Source organism: Mixophyes fleayi, chromosome 5 (assembly GCF_038048845.1).
Source record: "Mixophyes fleayi isolate aMixFle1 chromosome 5, aMixFle1.hap1, whole genome shotgun sequence".
Lineage (NCBI taxonomy): Eukaryota > Metazoa > Chordata > Amphibia > Anura > Limnodynastidae > Mixophyes > Mixophyes fleayi.
Window position 1 is genome coordinate 114,536,058 of NC_134406.1, and position 19,543 is coordinate 114,555,600.

Below are 19,543 nucleotides of genomic sequence, written 5' to 3' on the forward strand. Positions count from 1 at the left end.
CTTGCATTGTATTGTACTACTTGTACTTAAGGTTTAGTGGTCCATTAATGACTTAACACCAGTCCTCCATATATCTAAGACCTGTACAACAGGACTAGTACAAAGCCTAGTATAATCAATGGGCAGGCTCCTGCAAGACATAAATCAAGCTGCTATTGACAGACTCTTGGTTCCACTGATGTGTCCATTCGATTCCTAGGCTCCCTATCGGTGTTAAATGTGATATGAATGCACTCTTGCTATGGTGTCAAAAGCAGTCTCGGTTCTTGGTTTTCCCTGCACCAGAGCAATAAGAGATCATAAGTAATAGTGATCTAACTCCAGCTACCATTACAACACTTCAAATGATGTTAAAATTCTGATGAGTTGAGGAGACTTTGATCAGATCCAGATTCACCCAGTTGCTGCAGATTTGTTGGCTGCACATTCATGCTGCAAATCTCCCTTTCCACCGATTCCAAATGGTGCTCTGTTGGACTGAGATCTGGTGACTGTGGAGGACATTTGAGTACACTGAACTCATTGTCCTGTTTCTGGAATCAGCTTGAGATGACGTGTGCTTTGTGCCATGGCGTGTTATCCTGCTGGAAATAGTCATTAATAGATGGGTAGACTGGGTCCACAAAGGGATGTTCATGGTCAGCAGCCTCGCCTCCTTGAGAGTGCTCTAAAGGCTGTTGCATTTAACTAGTGCTCAATTGGTATTAAGGGGTCTAATGTATGCCAAAACACACTCCCCACACCATTACACAACCACCAGCCTGCACAGTTTACACAAGGCAGGATGGATCCATGGAATATGGTTTACCCCAATTTCTGACCCGACATTTGCTTGTCACAGCAGAAATCGAGATTCGTCAGACCAGACAACGATTTTCCAACCTTCAACTGTTTTTTTTTTGACTGAAGTCAAAGTTTCCTGTTCTTAGCTGACAGGAGTGGCACACAGTGTGGTCTTTTGCTGCTGTCAATAGAGAGATATAGAATTAGGCGTAAATGAGGGGAGGGGAAATAGGGTAATATTTGGATTAATGGTATGAATAACCAATTTGTTCTGTTGACAAACAAGTCACCTGGTGTATATGGTATATAGATAGATCTATAGCAGAAATAAAAATAAAAATATATGTAGCCTAAATTGCATAGACTCACTGCAGTTGTCCTTCCTATTAGTATCAATCCAGAGTGTTTGTCTGTTAATTACAAGACATGGGCTTATTGGTAAAGTCTGTAATAATAATCTCCGTCCTTTCTCCGTCAGTGTATGACGTTCAAATTGAAAAGAGGAAAAAAAAAGGAGCTATATAGTCAAGTACCCACTAGGTACGTTTATTAGACAAAACATTGAAAACCAGATACACTCACATTTTAACATGTGTGATAATTCTTTAAAAGGTATCTTTAAACGTCCTTTGCGACTGGAGTGAAAATTTTGCCTGCTACCTGAAGAGATGTATTTGCACGGCTTGCTGTCCCCAACTCCGTACTGCAGTCAGGGGAACTCTGTGACGTCGCTGGATGTTGCTAGGCAACCTTTCTTAGTTGTGATTATGTCCCAACACATTTCGTCATCAATTATGACTTCATCAGGGGGTGTGTCGGATTCCCAACGGTGTGTTTTAATGTTCGCATAGTCCAATGAAATCCTAGGGACAACAGCTGGAACACTCGTCGTATTAAATGTGAGAAATGATTAAAAAGACACGTATTTGGGTAGCTACATAAAAATTTTACGCCTTTTGCTGCTGTAGCTTATCTAATTCAAGGTTTGATATGCTATGCAGTCAAAAATGCTCTTTTGCATGCCACTGTTGTAATGCATGGTTATTTCAGTTACTGTCGCCTTCCTGTCAGCTTGAACCAGTCTAGCCATTCTCCTCTGACCTTCCTTATTAACCAGGCACTTTCGCAAACTGATCTGCTGCTCCTTTTGTTTTAAGCACGATTCTATGTAAACTCTAGAGATTGTTGTGCATGTAAATCCCAGAAGAACAGCAGTTTCTGAAATACTCAAGCCACACTGTCTGGCAACAACAACCATTTCACAGTGAAATCGCTTATGTCACATTTCATCCCCATTCTGGTATTTGTTCAGAACAACAACAGAACCTTTTGAACACGTCTGCATGCTTTTATACATTAAGTCGCTGCCGCGTGATGGTGTGCCTAATAAAAGGCCACTGAGTGTATAATATACACATAGAATCAGTGTCGGACTGGGGCATGAAGGGCCCACTGGGGGACTGCAATGCTAGGGGCCCACCAGAGGGGGTATGGCCAGCCATCATAGAGGCGAGACCAGACACTAGAGGGGGAGTGGTCTGCCCACGAAGGACAGCTAGCACCATAGTGTAGTATATAAAGAATGCAGTGTGTATATAAAGAGTACACAGTCTTGACCTGCCCCTTAGATTGGGCAGAACAGTCTCCAAAAATCGGCATTGTCCCACTAGACCAGGCATGGCTAACCTGTGGCACTCCAGGTGTTGTGAAACTACAAGCTCCAGCATGCTTTGCCAATATATAGCAGCTTATTGCTGGAAGGGTATGCTGGGACTTGTAGTTTCACAACACCTGGAGTGTCTCAGGTTAGCCAAGCCTGCACTAGACTCAGAACATTTGACAGACTGTCCTACATGTTGTCACTTTTACCACCTATGGCTGCTGGTTTCTTTAGTTGCAGCTTGTCTGGATCCTGGAATGTTGGGGGCCCTATTTGGAAAAAATAATGGGTACATTTAGACAATTCCAACCAGCCACGGCATTAAATCAATAGGACCTACAATTAATACTTAGGCCTTCCTCCAGCCCCAACATTAAAGTAATAGTATTCCCATTTAATAAACCTATTTCCCTGCCTCCAGACAGCCCCTGCAATAAATTAATCACATTTACGTATAATAAATATACCTATTTCCCGCAACTGTCACTGTCATTAAATAATTCATATTCACATTTAATAAATAGACCTCATGCTCCTCAAACTCAGCCCCACATTCAACAGCCCCCAAACCACCCCATCATAAATTAATAGTCCTCACTATAAAATTAAATTGCCTCACAAAATAGCACCCATTATTTAGCCACCACTTACCACACACACATTACATTTCCACAAGCCCGCTGTGCCATCACACACCCATCACCATGCTGTGCCTCCTTATGATCACACTGCCCCCTCCATGCTGCTTTTGCCCCCCCCTTTATCACCCTGTGCCATGCTGCCCGTGCCCCCCCTTCACACTCTGCCGTGTTTCCCCCTTCACACACTGCCGTGTTGCCCCCCTTGCTTACTTTCCTTCACTTACATTTTCTATTGGCGTCTTCCTTCTCTTCTTGTCTTCTGTCCGACTCCTCTCTGCGGCGCTCCTCACTGAACGTCTGGCGTGATTACGTCACGCCCGACATTCAGTGTGAACGGAGCAGAGAGGAGTCGGGGATCGCCAAGGTCACGCGATAATTCTTTTTTTTTTTTTTTAAGTTTCCTTCTTCCCCCACAGGAAGAGGGGAGCGATCAGGGTTGGGGCCTGCCGGAGGATAGCCTGGTCCCTTGGCGGGCTAGTCCGACACTGCATAGAATCCATTCCAATTGTTCAGACCAGCACACAGGAATTCATCAAGACAGCCACAATTACACTTGTTTAAATAACTGCACTGGGGCAAAATTCTCCAGGAATTTCCAGGGGGCTTCCGAACTCTCAGAAGAGTAGGCAACCTCCCGGACACTAGTGGAGATGGAGCTTAATGGCGCCATCGCACCATTAAGCCCCTCCCTCACCATTCAATGCTGTGAATGTCGGGTTTATTTTATAGTAAGGGGTGGGGCTATGGCGACACAATCACTTCACCATCCCCCACCCCACACTTGTCACATGAATCTCCTGCAAGACCGATTTAAAAAATTGTCAAGTATGGCCAAAGTCTTGAAAGCTACAACCACAGCTACTGTAACTCAGCAACCTCCACCAAGTACCAGTACCAGGAGATGAGGGTGCTGGATATATAGCATCTACACCATTAGCTGAAGTCAATGACAACCATTAATACGAAACCACAGAGGCTTGGACTTGGCAGATGCATAAAAGTGTATAATCAATGTTCTCTGGATTCAATGCCTTTAGTTATTAAAAGTTATACTGTGATATAGAAATCTGAACAAGGAAATTAATTAATTGGAACAGACTGATTTAGAGGTTAATTTATACTTGTTGCTAAACTTGTTGTTTGGATATTTAAATTGGAGCACTAACTGACATAAAAATTGAAAAATAAAAAGTCGTTTTCCGTTTATACTACTACTTATTCGGAGATGTATGTTTTAAGAAATGGATTTTATTTTGTACAGAGAGTGACTGGGAAGTGGATCTATAAAAATTTCAGACACAAATTCAAGGATTATTTTATTAGGCATAAGTTATGTGTAGATTCTGATTCTTTCCGTGGTAAAAGTACATTTGATCGCCTTTACAAAACTATTCAACCAACAGCCTTACTAGACTTCTTAAGCAGAATGCTCTTCCTTTTATTAACAGCCATAACATTTCTTTAAATAATCTTTAACCTTGTAAAAGAAATGCTTTGAAACCATTGACAACACTCAAATTGCCATTTGTCCAGCTGATAAAGGGGAAGAGTTTTCTTAATCATGAAAATGAATTAATGGAGGTCAGAAGACAGATGCTATACAAGTTTGAAATATGATCCTACTATGAATTATAACAAATAAACTAATAACATTAACCAGACCAGTTAGAAAATTTGCAGTAGTTTCCTATGTCCAACCATTAATCCTTACACAAGATTTTTCTAAGATGCTCATTACAAATGAGATTCCAAACAATACATATTAATGTGTTTAAATCTCCTGGAGGCCTATCATATTGTATTGTGACTCTTTGTGTCAACCTTTATTACAATATACAGACTTTATTTTTACAACTCAATATCCACAACACAATCTTCGTTTATACGTGATACTGTGAAATTTGTGAATTGGTTGGCTCATCTTTTATCTGTTCCGAATACCTGTTATTTGGTTACAATGAAGGTTTCTAATTTGTATACTACCATCCCTTACAATTACGTGGTTAGATGGATTTTCAGTACACCTTTTGATTATTTGATGCCTCATAGATAATACTTCTGGCATTGCCTTCCTGATTTGCAGAATTCTGAAGCCATGACTTCATGTTTACTACAGGTCCATGACTTTTTACACATGCTGTTTCCTATTCATGTGTCTCGACACTTAAATGCAGCTCTGAGTATTTTGTTTAGAAGCCTGGGCAGTTGATTAGTGAGGCGGTCACATGACTGAAACTAATGATGTTGTTTTATGCTCAAGATGTCAAACTGGCTTATAACTAAAAGTGGATATGTATTTTTAAGGTGTAGGGAAGAAGTGGAAAAAGTACTAAACCAGGGCTTAACAAAATCCGTATGATACGGCAACTGGAAAATACATTCAGGTGACCACAGAAGTAGAGTTAAATTATTATTGGGATAAGTGAAACCCAAAATCCACAGAGTTGTAGTGATGGCGACACTGCACTGATGGTCTACATGGGGTGTCATCCTAATAAATTTGCCTTACAGGCTCGGGAATTGGTGACAGCTATTAGTCAGACCGTATGGCATCGAATTAGAATGAATAAGATTTGCTGCCAGACTATCATTCAACTACTGGACTTGTGAGAGCTAGCAAGCCTGTTTTGTTGCAGACATCTCTGCCATCCTCTCAAGAAAGTAATGCAGAGAGGTGAAATAACTGGAATGGGGGATGGGACAAATCAGAGGAGAGGTCATTCGTTGAGAGTCAAATGGGTGGTTATCCAAGGGGGATCACACATGGTCTGGGGAAGGATCAATACAGGGTGGCATGATGTGAGGTAGAATCAATACAGAGTGGTATGACTTGGGGGAGACTATATACCTAGGGACTGGTCCCAGTGAAAATCTGTATAGGAGGGGGTGTGGTGGAAGAAAAACTATACAAGGGGTATGATTGGCGGGATAAAGAGGCGAGATGTACGAGGGAATAGATGAGCAATACAGAGAAGGGTTATTTAGGAGAAATTTATCTGGTTCCTAATTTTTTTGGCTGGCTCCTTGAGCCTAAAAAAAAAATGTCTAAATTAATATAATAGGTCAACAGATTTTTGTTTTACTTGTAAAATATTTTGCCACGAATACATACATGATTACCTCTCATTTTGAAGTATTTTGTGGGATCATACACTGTTTTGCTAATTAAAGAAAATGACAAATTATGCAATACAAACACACATGGTTCTAATATGAAATAACAGATGTCTAAAAACATCTTAGACTCTGGAAGACTGTCCCAGATATGTGGGTTCCCGGTAAGTAAATGTAGAGGTACCGGGTATATTAACTTTAAAATGTATTTCCAGTGGCCTGCTAATGGTTCATAAAGTGCTGCAGAGCAAGAGATCCAGACAGAAAACTGAGCACAATAGTCTAAAAAAAAATGCCTGAAGGTTTGAAAGGAAACGTGAACAGTTCAACTGGACTTCAGGGACATCCCACCAAGGTTTGGTGTTGCAATGATTGGCTCTGAAGATACATTACAAAATGACAAAGTCATACAGTGTAATTTGCCAAGGTGAGTATGAGGTGCATTACTATCCACCACATCTTCATATTCAATAACTGGAATCAGCATCTGGTGTGCAATCTGCTTTTTGGCCATGAGAGTAAGAAAGTGTTTATATCTGTAGAGCAGGCCTCGTTGAGGGTACATTTTAGAAGGTGTAGGAAGGACAGTGGCGATATGCTTTTATGACAAATTCACAATTACCCCGGCAAAAAAATTCTTATTCTCAAGGTAATACTCATGTATGCTCAAAAGACACTTTTGATGCTCAAATGGACTTTTCAGGGTTTAGCAAAAAGGACAAGTAGAGTAAAAGATCATAATAGAAGAAAGATACATTTGGCAAGATCTAAAAGTTGAATTAAAATGCTAGTAAATCTGTGTTTGTACAATAAATAAATTGGATTAATTTGATGCTTCTTGGCAATTTCATTTTTACAAATCAGATAACTGGATACTTATTTAAGACATTTAGGGGGGTATTCAATTGTTGCTTTTAACGCGCTAAAACAAAAAAAAAAACGAGCGCTTGAAAAATATTACAGTTTATACGGTAATATGTGCGTAAATACCGTTAATATGGTAGTTTACTCGCTGAATTTCTGAGCTGCGAGATGAAATTTGGCCAGTAATTACCGTATTAACGCTAATATTTTTAGAGCACTCGTTTGAGAGCGTTAACGGCAACAATTGAATAGCCCCCTTACTCCATAAAAGTTGCCTTGTGTTTGTTTCTGTTTACCAAATACAGTTATACATCATTTATTTCAAGATGGAATTGGTGTATTGAAATGTGTTGAGATATGTATACTGTGTTAGTAAAGTTTTTAAGTTAATAATCTTCTGGTTCTAAATTTACAATTTAACTATTTACAACTAAAATTGTTGTCCAGCACAACTTGGATACTAGAGTGGACAGCTTGATTTGTCTTTAATTGCTATATGCATAAAAAGGACAACTAAGTATATTTCTGTTACATATTGTTTAGTGTGTCACAGCATGATAAATATGGCAACCTTTTTATTATGTTGACAAAAACACAATCCCTGATCTTTTTATCTCAAAAGGTATTTAACTATATCTACTGTAACATAGTTTAACTATAACAGTTTAATGTAGTCTTACTGTTCTTGAATTATGTGAAGCACTATGTACACTTTCTAGGATTACCTATATAAAACATGAATATATACATAAAAATGTATGATGGAAGCTATATATTTTCTTACACCTAATGTCAGAAAATAGTTAAAAGTACCTTGTCATCTTGGGTATCTGATTGAAGAAGGCTGTGCTGTTGAATAGCCATAGGAGGTGGAAGCGGGACTGCATCAGGCCCTTCCTCACTTTCTTCTTCTCCACAACTCTGCATGCCAGATGATGATGATTTAGAAAGTGTACCACTACTGAGTCCTTCGTTCCGTACTCGCTACAAAAACAATAAAAAATACTGAACTGGAGAATATACTTTAAATTACGTAAAATTCTTCACTGGCTGATTTCACTGAAGTTCCTGTCTGGATTGTTATTAAAAAATATCACAGAATATTATTTTATTCTTCATAAAAAATAAAATAAAAAAAACAATCTATAAATATAAAATCTATAAAACATGTAGGCCACCAAATTCGATAGTCTGTACAACACTTTAGTGGGTGGAATAAGCCCCAGTAACCTAAACCCATATTGATAGGTCTCAGAATGCCCTATTGGCTGCACTGTGGCACATGCCACTTGAGATTACTGTATATGAACTTGTGCCTAGTTATTAAATAATATTAAACTTGTGTAAGTGTACAAATTTGCATTACTTTATTAAATTAGTGAACAGAGCTTTGTGCTATGTCATCCAATAACCTCAAAACAAGAGTTTCAGCGGAACCAAGAATGTGCGATATAATTACATCCCTTAAAACATGTGTCAACTGTAAATTATCTTCAGTTTTCACAAAACGTGGAGCTTGTTTACATATTTATCTGGGAATTAAACAAATAAATCCATAATATATAGTCAACTAATTTCAGAGATATTTTAAGTCCTTTTTTTTTATCTGCCTTGTTACATCTCACTTGCTTACAAAAATTTTTATAGTCAACAATAAATCCTGTCCCTTGCATTAATATATCATTGTTACACTAGTTAAATATTGTCTTAAACAGTAATGAGAAGATTAACTTGAGTAACAAGGTGCATAAATGAGAAATTATTGCTCTTTACAAACCTCCTCAATAGTCTCATCTTGTGGTGTTGCTGCACTATCATCAGAATCCTTTTGGTAGCTTGAGTCTGTGTTCTTGCGCACTTCCCTGCTTTTCTTATGTTTATGGGCCAATTTTTTTACATGTCCATCAGCTTTCCCACTGCTGAGCCGCCTCACAGGGCTAGTTAGCCATTTCCGCAATGTGTTACCAGGGCGCTTAGGACCTGGAGAGCTCTGTGTACAAACCATATGGGGTTGTAGAGAGTTTAATGAAGCTGGGGGACTAGCATCATTACCGGAAACACAAAAGGAGTCTGTAGAGGAAGAAAATACATGATTTAAATCTTACGATACCAAAATGAAATCACTTTGTGAATGCAGGTGTAAGAAAAGTAGTCTTCTACATAAAAAAGAGGTACATAATAAGAGCATGACTATCAAATGTCAAGTGTGACACTAAAAATATAAAGGATCACTTGTTCTTCCATAAATTAAGAGATCTTACACCTCTTACAAATCATTAAAAACAATAAAATTCGTGATATGCAATAAATGTTTTTCTAGACTGATGTCAACCCACTTTTTTTTTCGGGGAGGGGGGGGGGGTGGATTTTGTAGCAGCAATGCAATTTACAAAGCAATTTGCATGAACATTTTTTTGTTGGGGATATTAATTTTAAAATTCAGCTGTATAGTTAACATATTTAAAATATTCTGACTGCTGAGCATGAGAATCAAGTCCCTTCATACCGTGTCAGTGAACTCTGATTCACTACAATTGCCATAAAATAACAAGTGTGCTGAACTTGAAGGAATTGTTCTTGTATTTTAAATATTGCTATTTAACAAATATCAAATAGTTATATGAGGTTGAAGTTTAAATAAAAAAAATCAAAATCTAAGCTGTATTAATCTAGGAAAGGCTAAACAAAAGCACCTAGTGATGCATCTGCCCCACACTTGGCAACTAGAGTAATTCTCTGGATCAGCACCAACTGTTTTATATGCCTATAAGAAATGCATGTAATCCATTTTTAAATCCATGCAGGGAATCTGCCATTACTATTTCTCTTGGCTGTCAACTACACAATTTAACTACAGGCACAGAGAAAAATATATTCTTAAACTGGCAAACGTATGCTCGTCAAACCTATCCGTGAATGAAGCACAATTTAAAATCCTATACAGGTGGCACAGATGCCCTAGTATACTCAACAAAATTTCCCGAAATATACCAGCCACTTACTGGAGATGCAATGCAGACTTAGGAACTCCCTATATACCTGTTGGGAATGTGTTTGATTAATCCTTTTTGGCAAAAGGTTCTTCACATATCTAAAATCATGGGAGGTGAGGTACCGGTTGACCCTGGTTTCTGGTTAGCATTACACACCAAAATCCAGATTTTAGTTTACAAAAAACACTCCACTCTTAAAACCTTTGAATGCTGCTGTTAAAGAAGTAGTAAATGTACAACAGATATAGGAGAAACCTCCATCTATAACAGAATGGATTCAAGTAATTGACTTTTATAGGACTATGGATGATATCTCACTCTCAATCCAAGATAAATATACAGAATCCATGCCAACCTGCTTAACTGGCTACAATACAAAGAACTGTAGACATTCAAGCCTATTTAGATTTGCCTTCGATCCGAAATTCATCTACCTCATCCACTAGAGAGCCTTCCACTAACTTTAACTGTCGTCCCACAGACACTTATTCTAAGTTAAATAAAAAACAAAAAAACAAAGCTGACCTAAAACTGCCCCATGCCCCCCACCCAATTCCCTCAACAAAAAGCTGACTGATGTCTATTCCCTTCATCCTTCTCAACCTAACTTTACCCTCTTTATTAATATCGCACTTTGCATTTTAATAGTGTTTAAAGCATATAAGTCAGTGTAGGACCGGCATATCAAATGAGGTGCCCTTGACGCTGGGATGCAGGCTTAAATGTTTTGATCAAAATATGAACTAATACCGCATTTTCATTTTGTTAGACACACACAGATATGCAGTGTAAAGAATAAAAGCTGACAACTGTCTTTGTTTTGTATACATATATGAGCATTTATATTGCCACGCAGCTGGTACTATATACAATATGGGATATACCGAGCACGGGCTTATTGCCAAGCAGCTGGTACCATATATACTGTGGGATATATCGAGCGTGGGCTTGTTTTTTCCTCTGGTTTTGTTTCAAAATATTGCCTTATTGTCATAGCAGCTGTCCATCAAGCCTATTTAAGACACATTTGGGTGTGGCTCACAAGCCAGCCCTTGCTAGATGTAAACCCCTATACCTGGGAGGTGAGTGCATCTAATTTAACTGCCTTTTAATGGTGTTTAAAGCATATAGGTCAGAGTAGGACCTGCATATGAGGTGCCCTTGACGCTGGGATGCAGGCTTAAAGTTTTGATCAAAATATGAACGAATTGTCACTCACCGGACCGTGAGTGCCTCTTCCCGGACATTTAGGAACCGTGGCCGTCCGCCATCCTGAGGGTCTGCGCATGCGCAGCCCTTTTCTATACTTCAGTGTATACCCCTTTAACTTAATTGGCAGATCAGGCAACCTCCCTATATTAAGCACCTGTGGTCAACACCACGTTGCCTGATCTTGGAGTCTCATTCCTCATGAGTCTCTGAAGGTGTTCCTGTATTACTCGTGTATTCAGCGCTGCTGATTCCTGTGGTTCCCTAACCACTTCTACTACTGTGGTTCCTTACCACTTCCACCATTAACTGTATCATCATGACTGTTTGCTGATTCCTATCCGCTGCCTCTGCGCATTACAGTCTTCTACACCACTTCATCGTTATTTTACAGCTAAGTGACTGTTTACTCATTGCTACCCGCTGCCTCCGTGCACTCCTGCTTTTACCTCACTCACCTGCTTCTCATCAAGTCTGTTTGCTGGTTTCTATCCGCTGCCTCCGTGCACTACAGTCTCCTGCTTGCAACTCGCCTGTGTTCAACATCGTGACTGCCAGCTGTCTACTATCCGCTGCCTCTGTGCACTACAGTCTCCTGCTTGCAACTCGCCTGTGTTCAACATCGTGACTGCCAGCTGTCTACTATCCGCTGCCTCTGTGCACTACAGTCTCCTGCTTGCAACTCGCCTGTGTTCAACATCGTGACTGCCAGCTGACTGCCATCCGCTGCCTCTGTGCACTTCAGTCTCCTGCTTGCAACTCGCCTGGGTTTAACATCGTGACTGCCAGCTCATTACTACCCGCTGCCTCCGTGCACTACACTCTCATCTCATCTTTGTTGTGTCCTCCTCGAGACTGCCGCTTTTCATTACCATCTGCTACACTTCGTGATCTACAGCTCCTGCCCTGCGCTGTACTCCTGTTTCCCATCGCTGTTGGTTCCTGTGGTTGCTACTGGTTACCTCCATGTGCCGCTGAGTCCTGCCGCTGTGGTCAGCGCTATCGTCCATCTCCTGCTGATCCTCTCTCCACGCCTTCACGTGTTCCTCTGGCCTCTACCCTCCTGTCAGCATTGGATTTGTATCTCTTCCACTACCCTCTGCTGGATCATCTCCATTCTCCTGGGTTTCCTATGAGTCCAGTTCCACGTGTTGCTGACTCCTGTGGATTCGTGTCCCTGTCGGTCTACTCACCTGTGCGCTGCACCTGCTAGACCGCTGCTTCTCCTATCCAGGGACTTCCTATCCAGTCGGTCCCCAGCCGCTCAGGTACCGCTGCTATCCCATCTGACTGCTACTGCTGAACCACGGTATGCATACTTCTCATTGACTGTGCTGTGTATTGCATATCTTGCTGGACTGTGTTTGGTTCTCTCTGGAGTCTGCTATCCGCTGAGTCTATTGTCATCATTGACTGTGTTATCATTGTGCTGGACTTCTTCAAGAGACTTTCTAGATTGCAGACCTGATCAGTCATTTACATATATATATACCTATATTGTGCATATTACTGTGGATCGTGTATAAGGTGCCTGTATATATCCTGTGTTGCAGTCTTCCCCCGTGCACCTCCTCACATTCATATGCAGTGGTACAACTTGCTGATGTCAGACCACTGATCCCTGTTTCCGGTATCACCTGTTCCATTATCCTCTCACATAGCAGTGGTACAACTTGCTACCGCAGACCACTGACTACCTGGATACCTCCACTTGGATTCCATTCCTTCACTCAGACAGCGGTACAACTTGCTACCCGCAGACCGCTGACTCTCATCACCTCCTTGTCTCTGTTGGACATTCCTTCTCACTACAGCGGTGGTACAACTTGCTATCGCAGACCACTGACTACCTTCACGTGTCCTTGTCCATACAGTTCCCTGTGTATCATTACCTCATTATTACCAGTGTTGCTAGTCATAGACTTTCCTGAGCATCTCATCGGTCATCATTTCATGTTCCGTGATCACCCAGCTACCAGAGTACCCTATTACCATCTACATTGCTCTGGTAAGCCTACCATCTGGTGATCCCTGGGTAAAGACTCCTAGTGCCCGTGACAGTAAGATCAGGCCATGACAGACCCAGATGTGGAACCTACCGCCAAAGAGATGCTGCAACATCTGGTTAGCCGTGTGGAGCAACAGGATGCCCGCCAACAGCTGTTACTTCAGTGTTATCAGTCATTAACCTCCCAAGGAACATCTGGACAGACGGTGACAGCTACTACTGAGGCTCCTGTGCTTTCCTCCGTTTCCCCATTGCCATCCCAGGTGTCTATAGCTTCCACGCTTCACCTGCCTACTCCGTCAAAGTACGATGGAGACCCCAAAACTTGTAGGGGTTTCCTTAACCAATGTTCAGTCCATTTTGAGCTCCAACCTCAAAATTTTTCTACCCATCGCTCCAGAGTGGCCTATCTTATCTCTTTGTTTTCAGGACAAGCCCTGGCTTGGGCCTCCCCTCTGTGGGAGAGGAACGATCCGATATTACAAGATAGTGCCAAATTCATTTCTACATTCCGAAGTGTGTTCGATGAACCAGGTCGTGTGACCTCCGCTGCTTCCAGCATCCTCCGTCTGCGACAAGGAGCTCATACTGTAGGCCAGTACGTCATTCAATTTAGGATCTTAGCCTCTGAACTTCAGTGGAACACTGAAGCCCTAGTTGCCGCCTTCTGGCAGGGGCTTTCCGATAAAATTAAAGATGCACTGACTACCCAAGAGCTTCCTTCGTCACTTGAAGATTTGATCTCTCTATGCCATCGTGTTGATATGAGATTTCGTGAAAGAGAGGCTGAGAAAACGACTTCTGCTAAAGCACCTTTTCGCTCTAACCCTCAATTTCGTCCAGTGTCACCCGCTGTGATTCCCATGGAGATTGGACGTTCCAAGTTATCTTCTGAGGAGAGGAAACGAAGAGTCAAGAATAGACTCTGTATCTATTGTGCTGATTCCACTCATGTCCTCAGCTCCTGCCCTAAGAGATCGGGAAATGCCAGGCCCTAACTAGTTCTGGAGAGGTGAAGTTAGGGTCCCTGGAGTCCTCTCCATCGTCTATGAGATCTAAAGTCTGCGCTTTTGATGTGACTATTTCCTTTGCTACCAAGACCTTTGAGTCACAGGCATTGATTGATTCCGGAGCAGCAGGAAATTTTATTTCCAAATCGTTAGTTAATCAATGGTCTCTACCAATGATTACCTTAAAAACTCCCATTACTGTGACGGCTATTGATGGATCACGTCTCATCAACGGTCTCATCACCCAGAGTACGTCTCCAGTAACCCTTCAGATTGGTGCTCTGCATCATGAAGAGATATCGTTTTTAATTCTTCCTGTTACGACAAGTCCGATTGTCCTAGGCCTTCCATGGCTTCAGTGTCACTCTCCCCAGATTGACTGGCGCACCCCTCAAGTCACGTCTTGGGGCCCTGAATGTCATCATCATTGCCTTTCCCAAGTCATTCCTCTCAAGGTACAGCAAGCTTCCATTTCAGCTATTCCACCGGGACTTCCTCCTCAATATGCTTCATTTACCGATGTTTTTGATAAAGCTCAGTCTGAACGTCTTCCTCCTCATCGTTCTTGGGATTGTCCGATTGATCTTCTTCCTGGCAAGACTCCTCCTAGAGGCCGGGTCTATCCACTCTCGTTACCTGAGACTCAAGCTACATCTGAATATATACGGGAGAACCTCCAGCGTGGGTTCATTCGACCTTCCACCTCGCCCGCTGGAGCTGGGTTCTTCTTTGTCAAAAAGAAGGATGGATCATTACGCCCTTGTATAGATTTTCGTGGACTCAATGCCATTACTATCAAGAACCGGTATCCCATTCCGTTGATCACTGAGCTATTTGACCGCATCAAGGGAGCCCGTATTTTTACTAAGTTGGATCTTCGTGGTGCTTACAATTTAATCAGAATTCGTTCCGGTGACGAATGGAAGACGGCGTTTAACACCAGAGACGGGCATTACGAATATCTGGTAATGCCCTTCGGGCTATGTAATGCCCCCGCTGTTTTTCAGGGCTTCATTAATGAGATTTTTCGGGACTTATTATATGTATGTGTCGTCGTCTACCTGGACGACATATTGATTTTTTCACAGGACCTGCCTTCTCACCACCAACATGTGGCAGAAGTCCTCTCCAGGCTACGGAAAAATTCATTGTTCTGTAAATTAGAAAAATGTTCATTCGAATTACCCCAGATTCCATTCTTGGGGTATATTGTTTCCGGAGTTGGTCTGAAGATGGATCCTGACAAAGTAAATGCTGTACTACATTGGCCCCAGCCAACTACTCTTCGTGCCATCCAGCGTTTTTTAGGTTTTGCCAATTACTATAGACGCTTCATTCAAGATTTTTCTTCCATTGCATCCCCTATTGTGGCCCTGACTCGAAAAGGGGCTAATCCTAAGCAATGGTCTACTGAGGCTATTCAAGCCTTTCAAACATTGAAAGAGTCCTTCTCTTCGGCTCCAATCCTTCGTCAGCCTGATGTGACACTCCCTTTTTTCCTAGAAGTAGATGCCTCTAATGTGGGCTTAGGAGCTATTCTCTCCCAACGCTCGGAACAGCAAAAATTCCACCCTTGTGCCTTCTATTCTCGGGGTCTCCTACCCGCAGAGAAGAATTATACCATCGGAGACAAGGAATTACTGGCTATCAAAGCCGCATTAGAGGAATGGAGATACTTGTTGGAGGGAGCTCGCCATCCGGTGACGATCTTCACGGATCATAAGAACTTGTCATATCTCCAGTCTGCCCAATGCTTGAACCCTCGTCAAGCAAGATGGTCTCTTTTCTTTTCCCGTTTTGAATTAATAATTACCTTCAAACCAGCTGCCAAGAACAAAAAAGCTGATGCCTTATCTAGAGCCTTTACTACGTCCTCTGATATAGAAGAGGTTCCCAACCATACCATTCTAGACCCCAAATGTATCTCACTGGCTGCTTCATCCACCAAAACGCTACCATTTGGGAAGACCCTCGTGCCTTCTACTCTAAGGAGGAAAATCCTTTCGTGGTTCCATGCCTCTCGTTTTTCTGGACACGCCGGTGAACACAAGACTTTTGAGATCCTCTCTCGAAGTTACTGGTGGCCTTCAATGAGGAGAGACGTCAAAGAGTTCATTGCTTCCTGTGAATTATGTTCGCAATTCAAATCCTCCCGCAGAACCCCAGCAGGGTTGCTGCGACCACTACCCATTCCGTCCAAACCATGGACCCATATTAGTATGGATTTCGTTACTGACTTACCACCTAGTAAGAACCATAACACTATTTGGGTGGTAGTGGACAGATTTTCGAAGATGGCTCATTTCATCCCTCTGTCTGGTTTGCCTTCCTCGTCTATCCTGGCTGAACATTTCATTAAAGAGATCTTCCGTATCCATGGATGTCCATCTGAGATTGTGTCTGATAGAGGAGTACAATTCGTGTCCAGATTCTGGCGAGCTCTTTGTAAAACCTTGGGCATACGATTAGCACTCTCATCTTCTTACCATCCACAATCCAATGGACAAACCGAACGTGTCAATCAAGATCTTGAGACTTTTATAAGGATATTTTCATCAGCCAACCAAGACAACTGGGTAGAGTTACTCCCTTGGGCTGAGTTCGCCCATAACAACATGTACCATGAGTCATCATCCAAAACTCCATTCTTTGTGGTTTACGGTCACCATCCGTCTTTTCCGGAATTTCCTGCCCTCCCGCCCACCCAAGTTCCTGCGGTGGAGACTGTTTGTCAGACCTTTAAAAAAATCTGGTCTCAGGTTAGAACCTGTTTAAAGAAGACATCTGTCAAATATAAATCTTTCGCTGATAAGAAGAGGCGGGCTATTCCACCACTAAAAATTGGAGATCGTGTCTGGTTATCCACAAAAAATATTCGTTTGAAGGTTCCATCCATGAAATTTGCTCCTCGTTTTATTGGTCCATATAGGATCATTCAAGTTATCAATCCAGTATGTGTGAAACTTCTTCTTCCTAAGAGTCTTCGGATTTCTAATGCCTTCCATGTATCTTTGCTCAAACCTCTTATTATCAACCGTTTTTCAACTCCTCCCTCAGCTCCGCAGCCAGTTCAAGTCCATCAGGAGGAGGATTTTGAGATTACCGAGGTACTAGATGCAAAAATTTCGCGAGGAGTCCTCCACTTCCTCGTTCATTGGAAGGGCTTTGGTTCTGAGGAGCGCTCTTGGATCAAAGCTGAAGATCTTAATGCTCCTGCCCTTTTGAAGAAGTTTTACTCCAAAAATCCGGACAAGCCCGGTTCCAGGCGTTCTGTGCCCACCTTTAAAAGGGGGGGTACTGTCACTCACCGGACCGTGAGTGCCTCTTCCCGGACATTTAGGAACCGTGGCCGTCCGCCATCCTGAGGGTCTGCGCATGCGCAGCCCTTTTCTATACTTCAGTGTATACCCCTTTAACTTAATTGGCAGATCAGGCAACCTCCCTATATTAAGCACCTGTGGTCAACACCACGTTGCCTGATCTTGGAGTCTCATTCCTCATGAGTCTCTGAAGGTGTTCCTGTATTACTCGTGTATTCAGCGCTGCTGATTCCTGTGGTTCCCTAACCACTTCTACTACTGTGGTTCCTTACCACTTCCACCATTAACTGTATCATCATGACTGTTTGCTGATTCCTATCCGCTGCCTCTGCGCATTACAGTCTTCTACACCACTTCATCGTTATTTTACAGCTAAGTGACTGTTTACTCATTGCTACCCGCTGCCTCCGTGCACTCCTGCTTTTACCTCACTCACCTGCTTCTCATCAAGTCTGTTTGCTGGTTTCTATCCGCTGCCTCCGTGCACTACAGTCTCCTGCTTGCAACTCGCCTGTGTTCAACATCGTGACTGCCAGCTGTCTACTATCCGCTGCCTCTGTGCACTACAGTCTCCTGCTTGCAACTCGCCTGTGTTCAACATCGTGACTGCCAGCTGTCTACTATCCGCTGCCTCTGTGCACTACAGTCTCCTGCTTGCAACTCGCCTGTGTTCAACATCGTGACTGCCAGCTGACTGCCATCCGCTGCCTCTGTGCACTTCAGTCTCCTGCTTGCAACTCGCCTGGGTTTAACATCGTGACTGCCAGCTCATTACTACCCGCTGCCTCCGTGCACTACACTCTCATCTCATCTTTGTTGTGTCCTCCTCGAGACTGCCGCTTTTCATTACCATCTGCTACACTTCGTGATCTACAGCTCCTGCCCTGCGCTGTACTCCTGTTTCCCATCGCTGTTGGTTCCTGTGGTTGCTACTGGTTACCTCCATGTGCCGCTGAGTCCTGCCGCTGTGGTCAGCGCTATCGTCCATCTCCTGCTGATCCTCTCTCCACGCCTTCACGTGTTCCTCTGGCCTCTACCCTCCTGTCAGCATTGGATTTGTATCTCTTCCACTACCCTCTGCTGGATCATCTCCATTCTCCTGGGTTTCCTATGAGTCCAGTTCCACGTGTTGCTGACTCCTGTGGATTCGTGTCCCTGTCGGTCTACTCACCTGTGCGCTGCACCTGCTAGACCGCTGCTTCTCCTATCCAGGGACTTCCTATCCAGTCGGTCCCCAGCCGCTCAGGTACCGCTGCTATCCCATCTGACTGCTACTGCTGAACCACGGTATGCATACTTCTCATTGACTGTGCTGTGTATTGCATATCTTGCTGGACTGTGTTTGGTTCTCTCTGGAGTCTGCTATCCGCTGAGTCTATTGTCATCATTGACTGTGTTATCATTGTGCTGGACTTCTTCAAGAGACTTTCTAGATTGCAGACCTGATCAGTCATTTACATATATATATATACCTATATTGTGCATATTACTGTGGATCGTGTATAAGGTGCCTGTATATATCCTGTGTTGCAGTCTTCCCCCGTGCACCTCCTCACATTCATATGCAGTGGTACAACTTGCTGATGTCAGACCACTGATCCCTGTTTCCGGTATCACCTGTTCCATTATCCTCTCACATAGCAGTGGTACAACTTGCTACCGCAGACCACTGACTACCTGGATACCTCCACTTGGATTCCATTCCTTCACTCAGACAGCGGTACAACTTGCTACCCGCAGACCGCTGACTCTCATCACCTCCTTGTCTCTGTTGGACATTCCTTCTCACTACAGCGGTGGTACAACTTGCTATCGCAGACCACTGACTACCTTCACGTGTCCTTGTCCATACAGTTCCCTGTGTATCATTACCTCATTATTACCAGTGTTGCTAGTCATAGACTTTCCTGAGCATCTCATCGGTCATCATTTCATGTTCCG

At 42.7% G+C, this 19,543-nt stretch overlaps 1 protein-coding gene across 13 annotated transcripts in view; it reads right to left on the bottom strand.

Annotated features, from left to right (window-relative positions):
- TRIO (trio Rho guanine nucleotide exchange factor) overlaps nt 1-19,543 on the bottom strand; it is a 535,982-nt gene that overhangs the window by 220,952 nt on the left and 295,487 nt on the right. For all 13 annotated transcript variants that reach the window (XR_012692805.1, XR_012692806.1, XR_012692804.1 and 10 more), the window contains exons 35-36: nt 8,840-9,132; nt 7,876-8,046 (exon numbers count right to left, since the gene is read on the bottom strand). Coding sequence is in view for 4 of the 13 variants with exons in the window: in XM_075212723.1 (XP_075068824.1) it covers nt 7,876-8,046; nt 8,840-9,132 (464 nt within the window). In the remaining 9 variants the exon portion in view is untranslated. The remainder of the gene's footprint in view (nt 1-7,875; nt 8,047-8,839; nt 9,133-19,543) is intronic.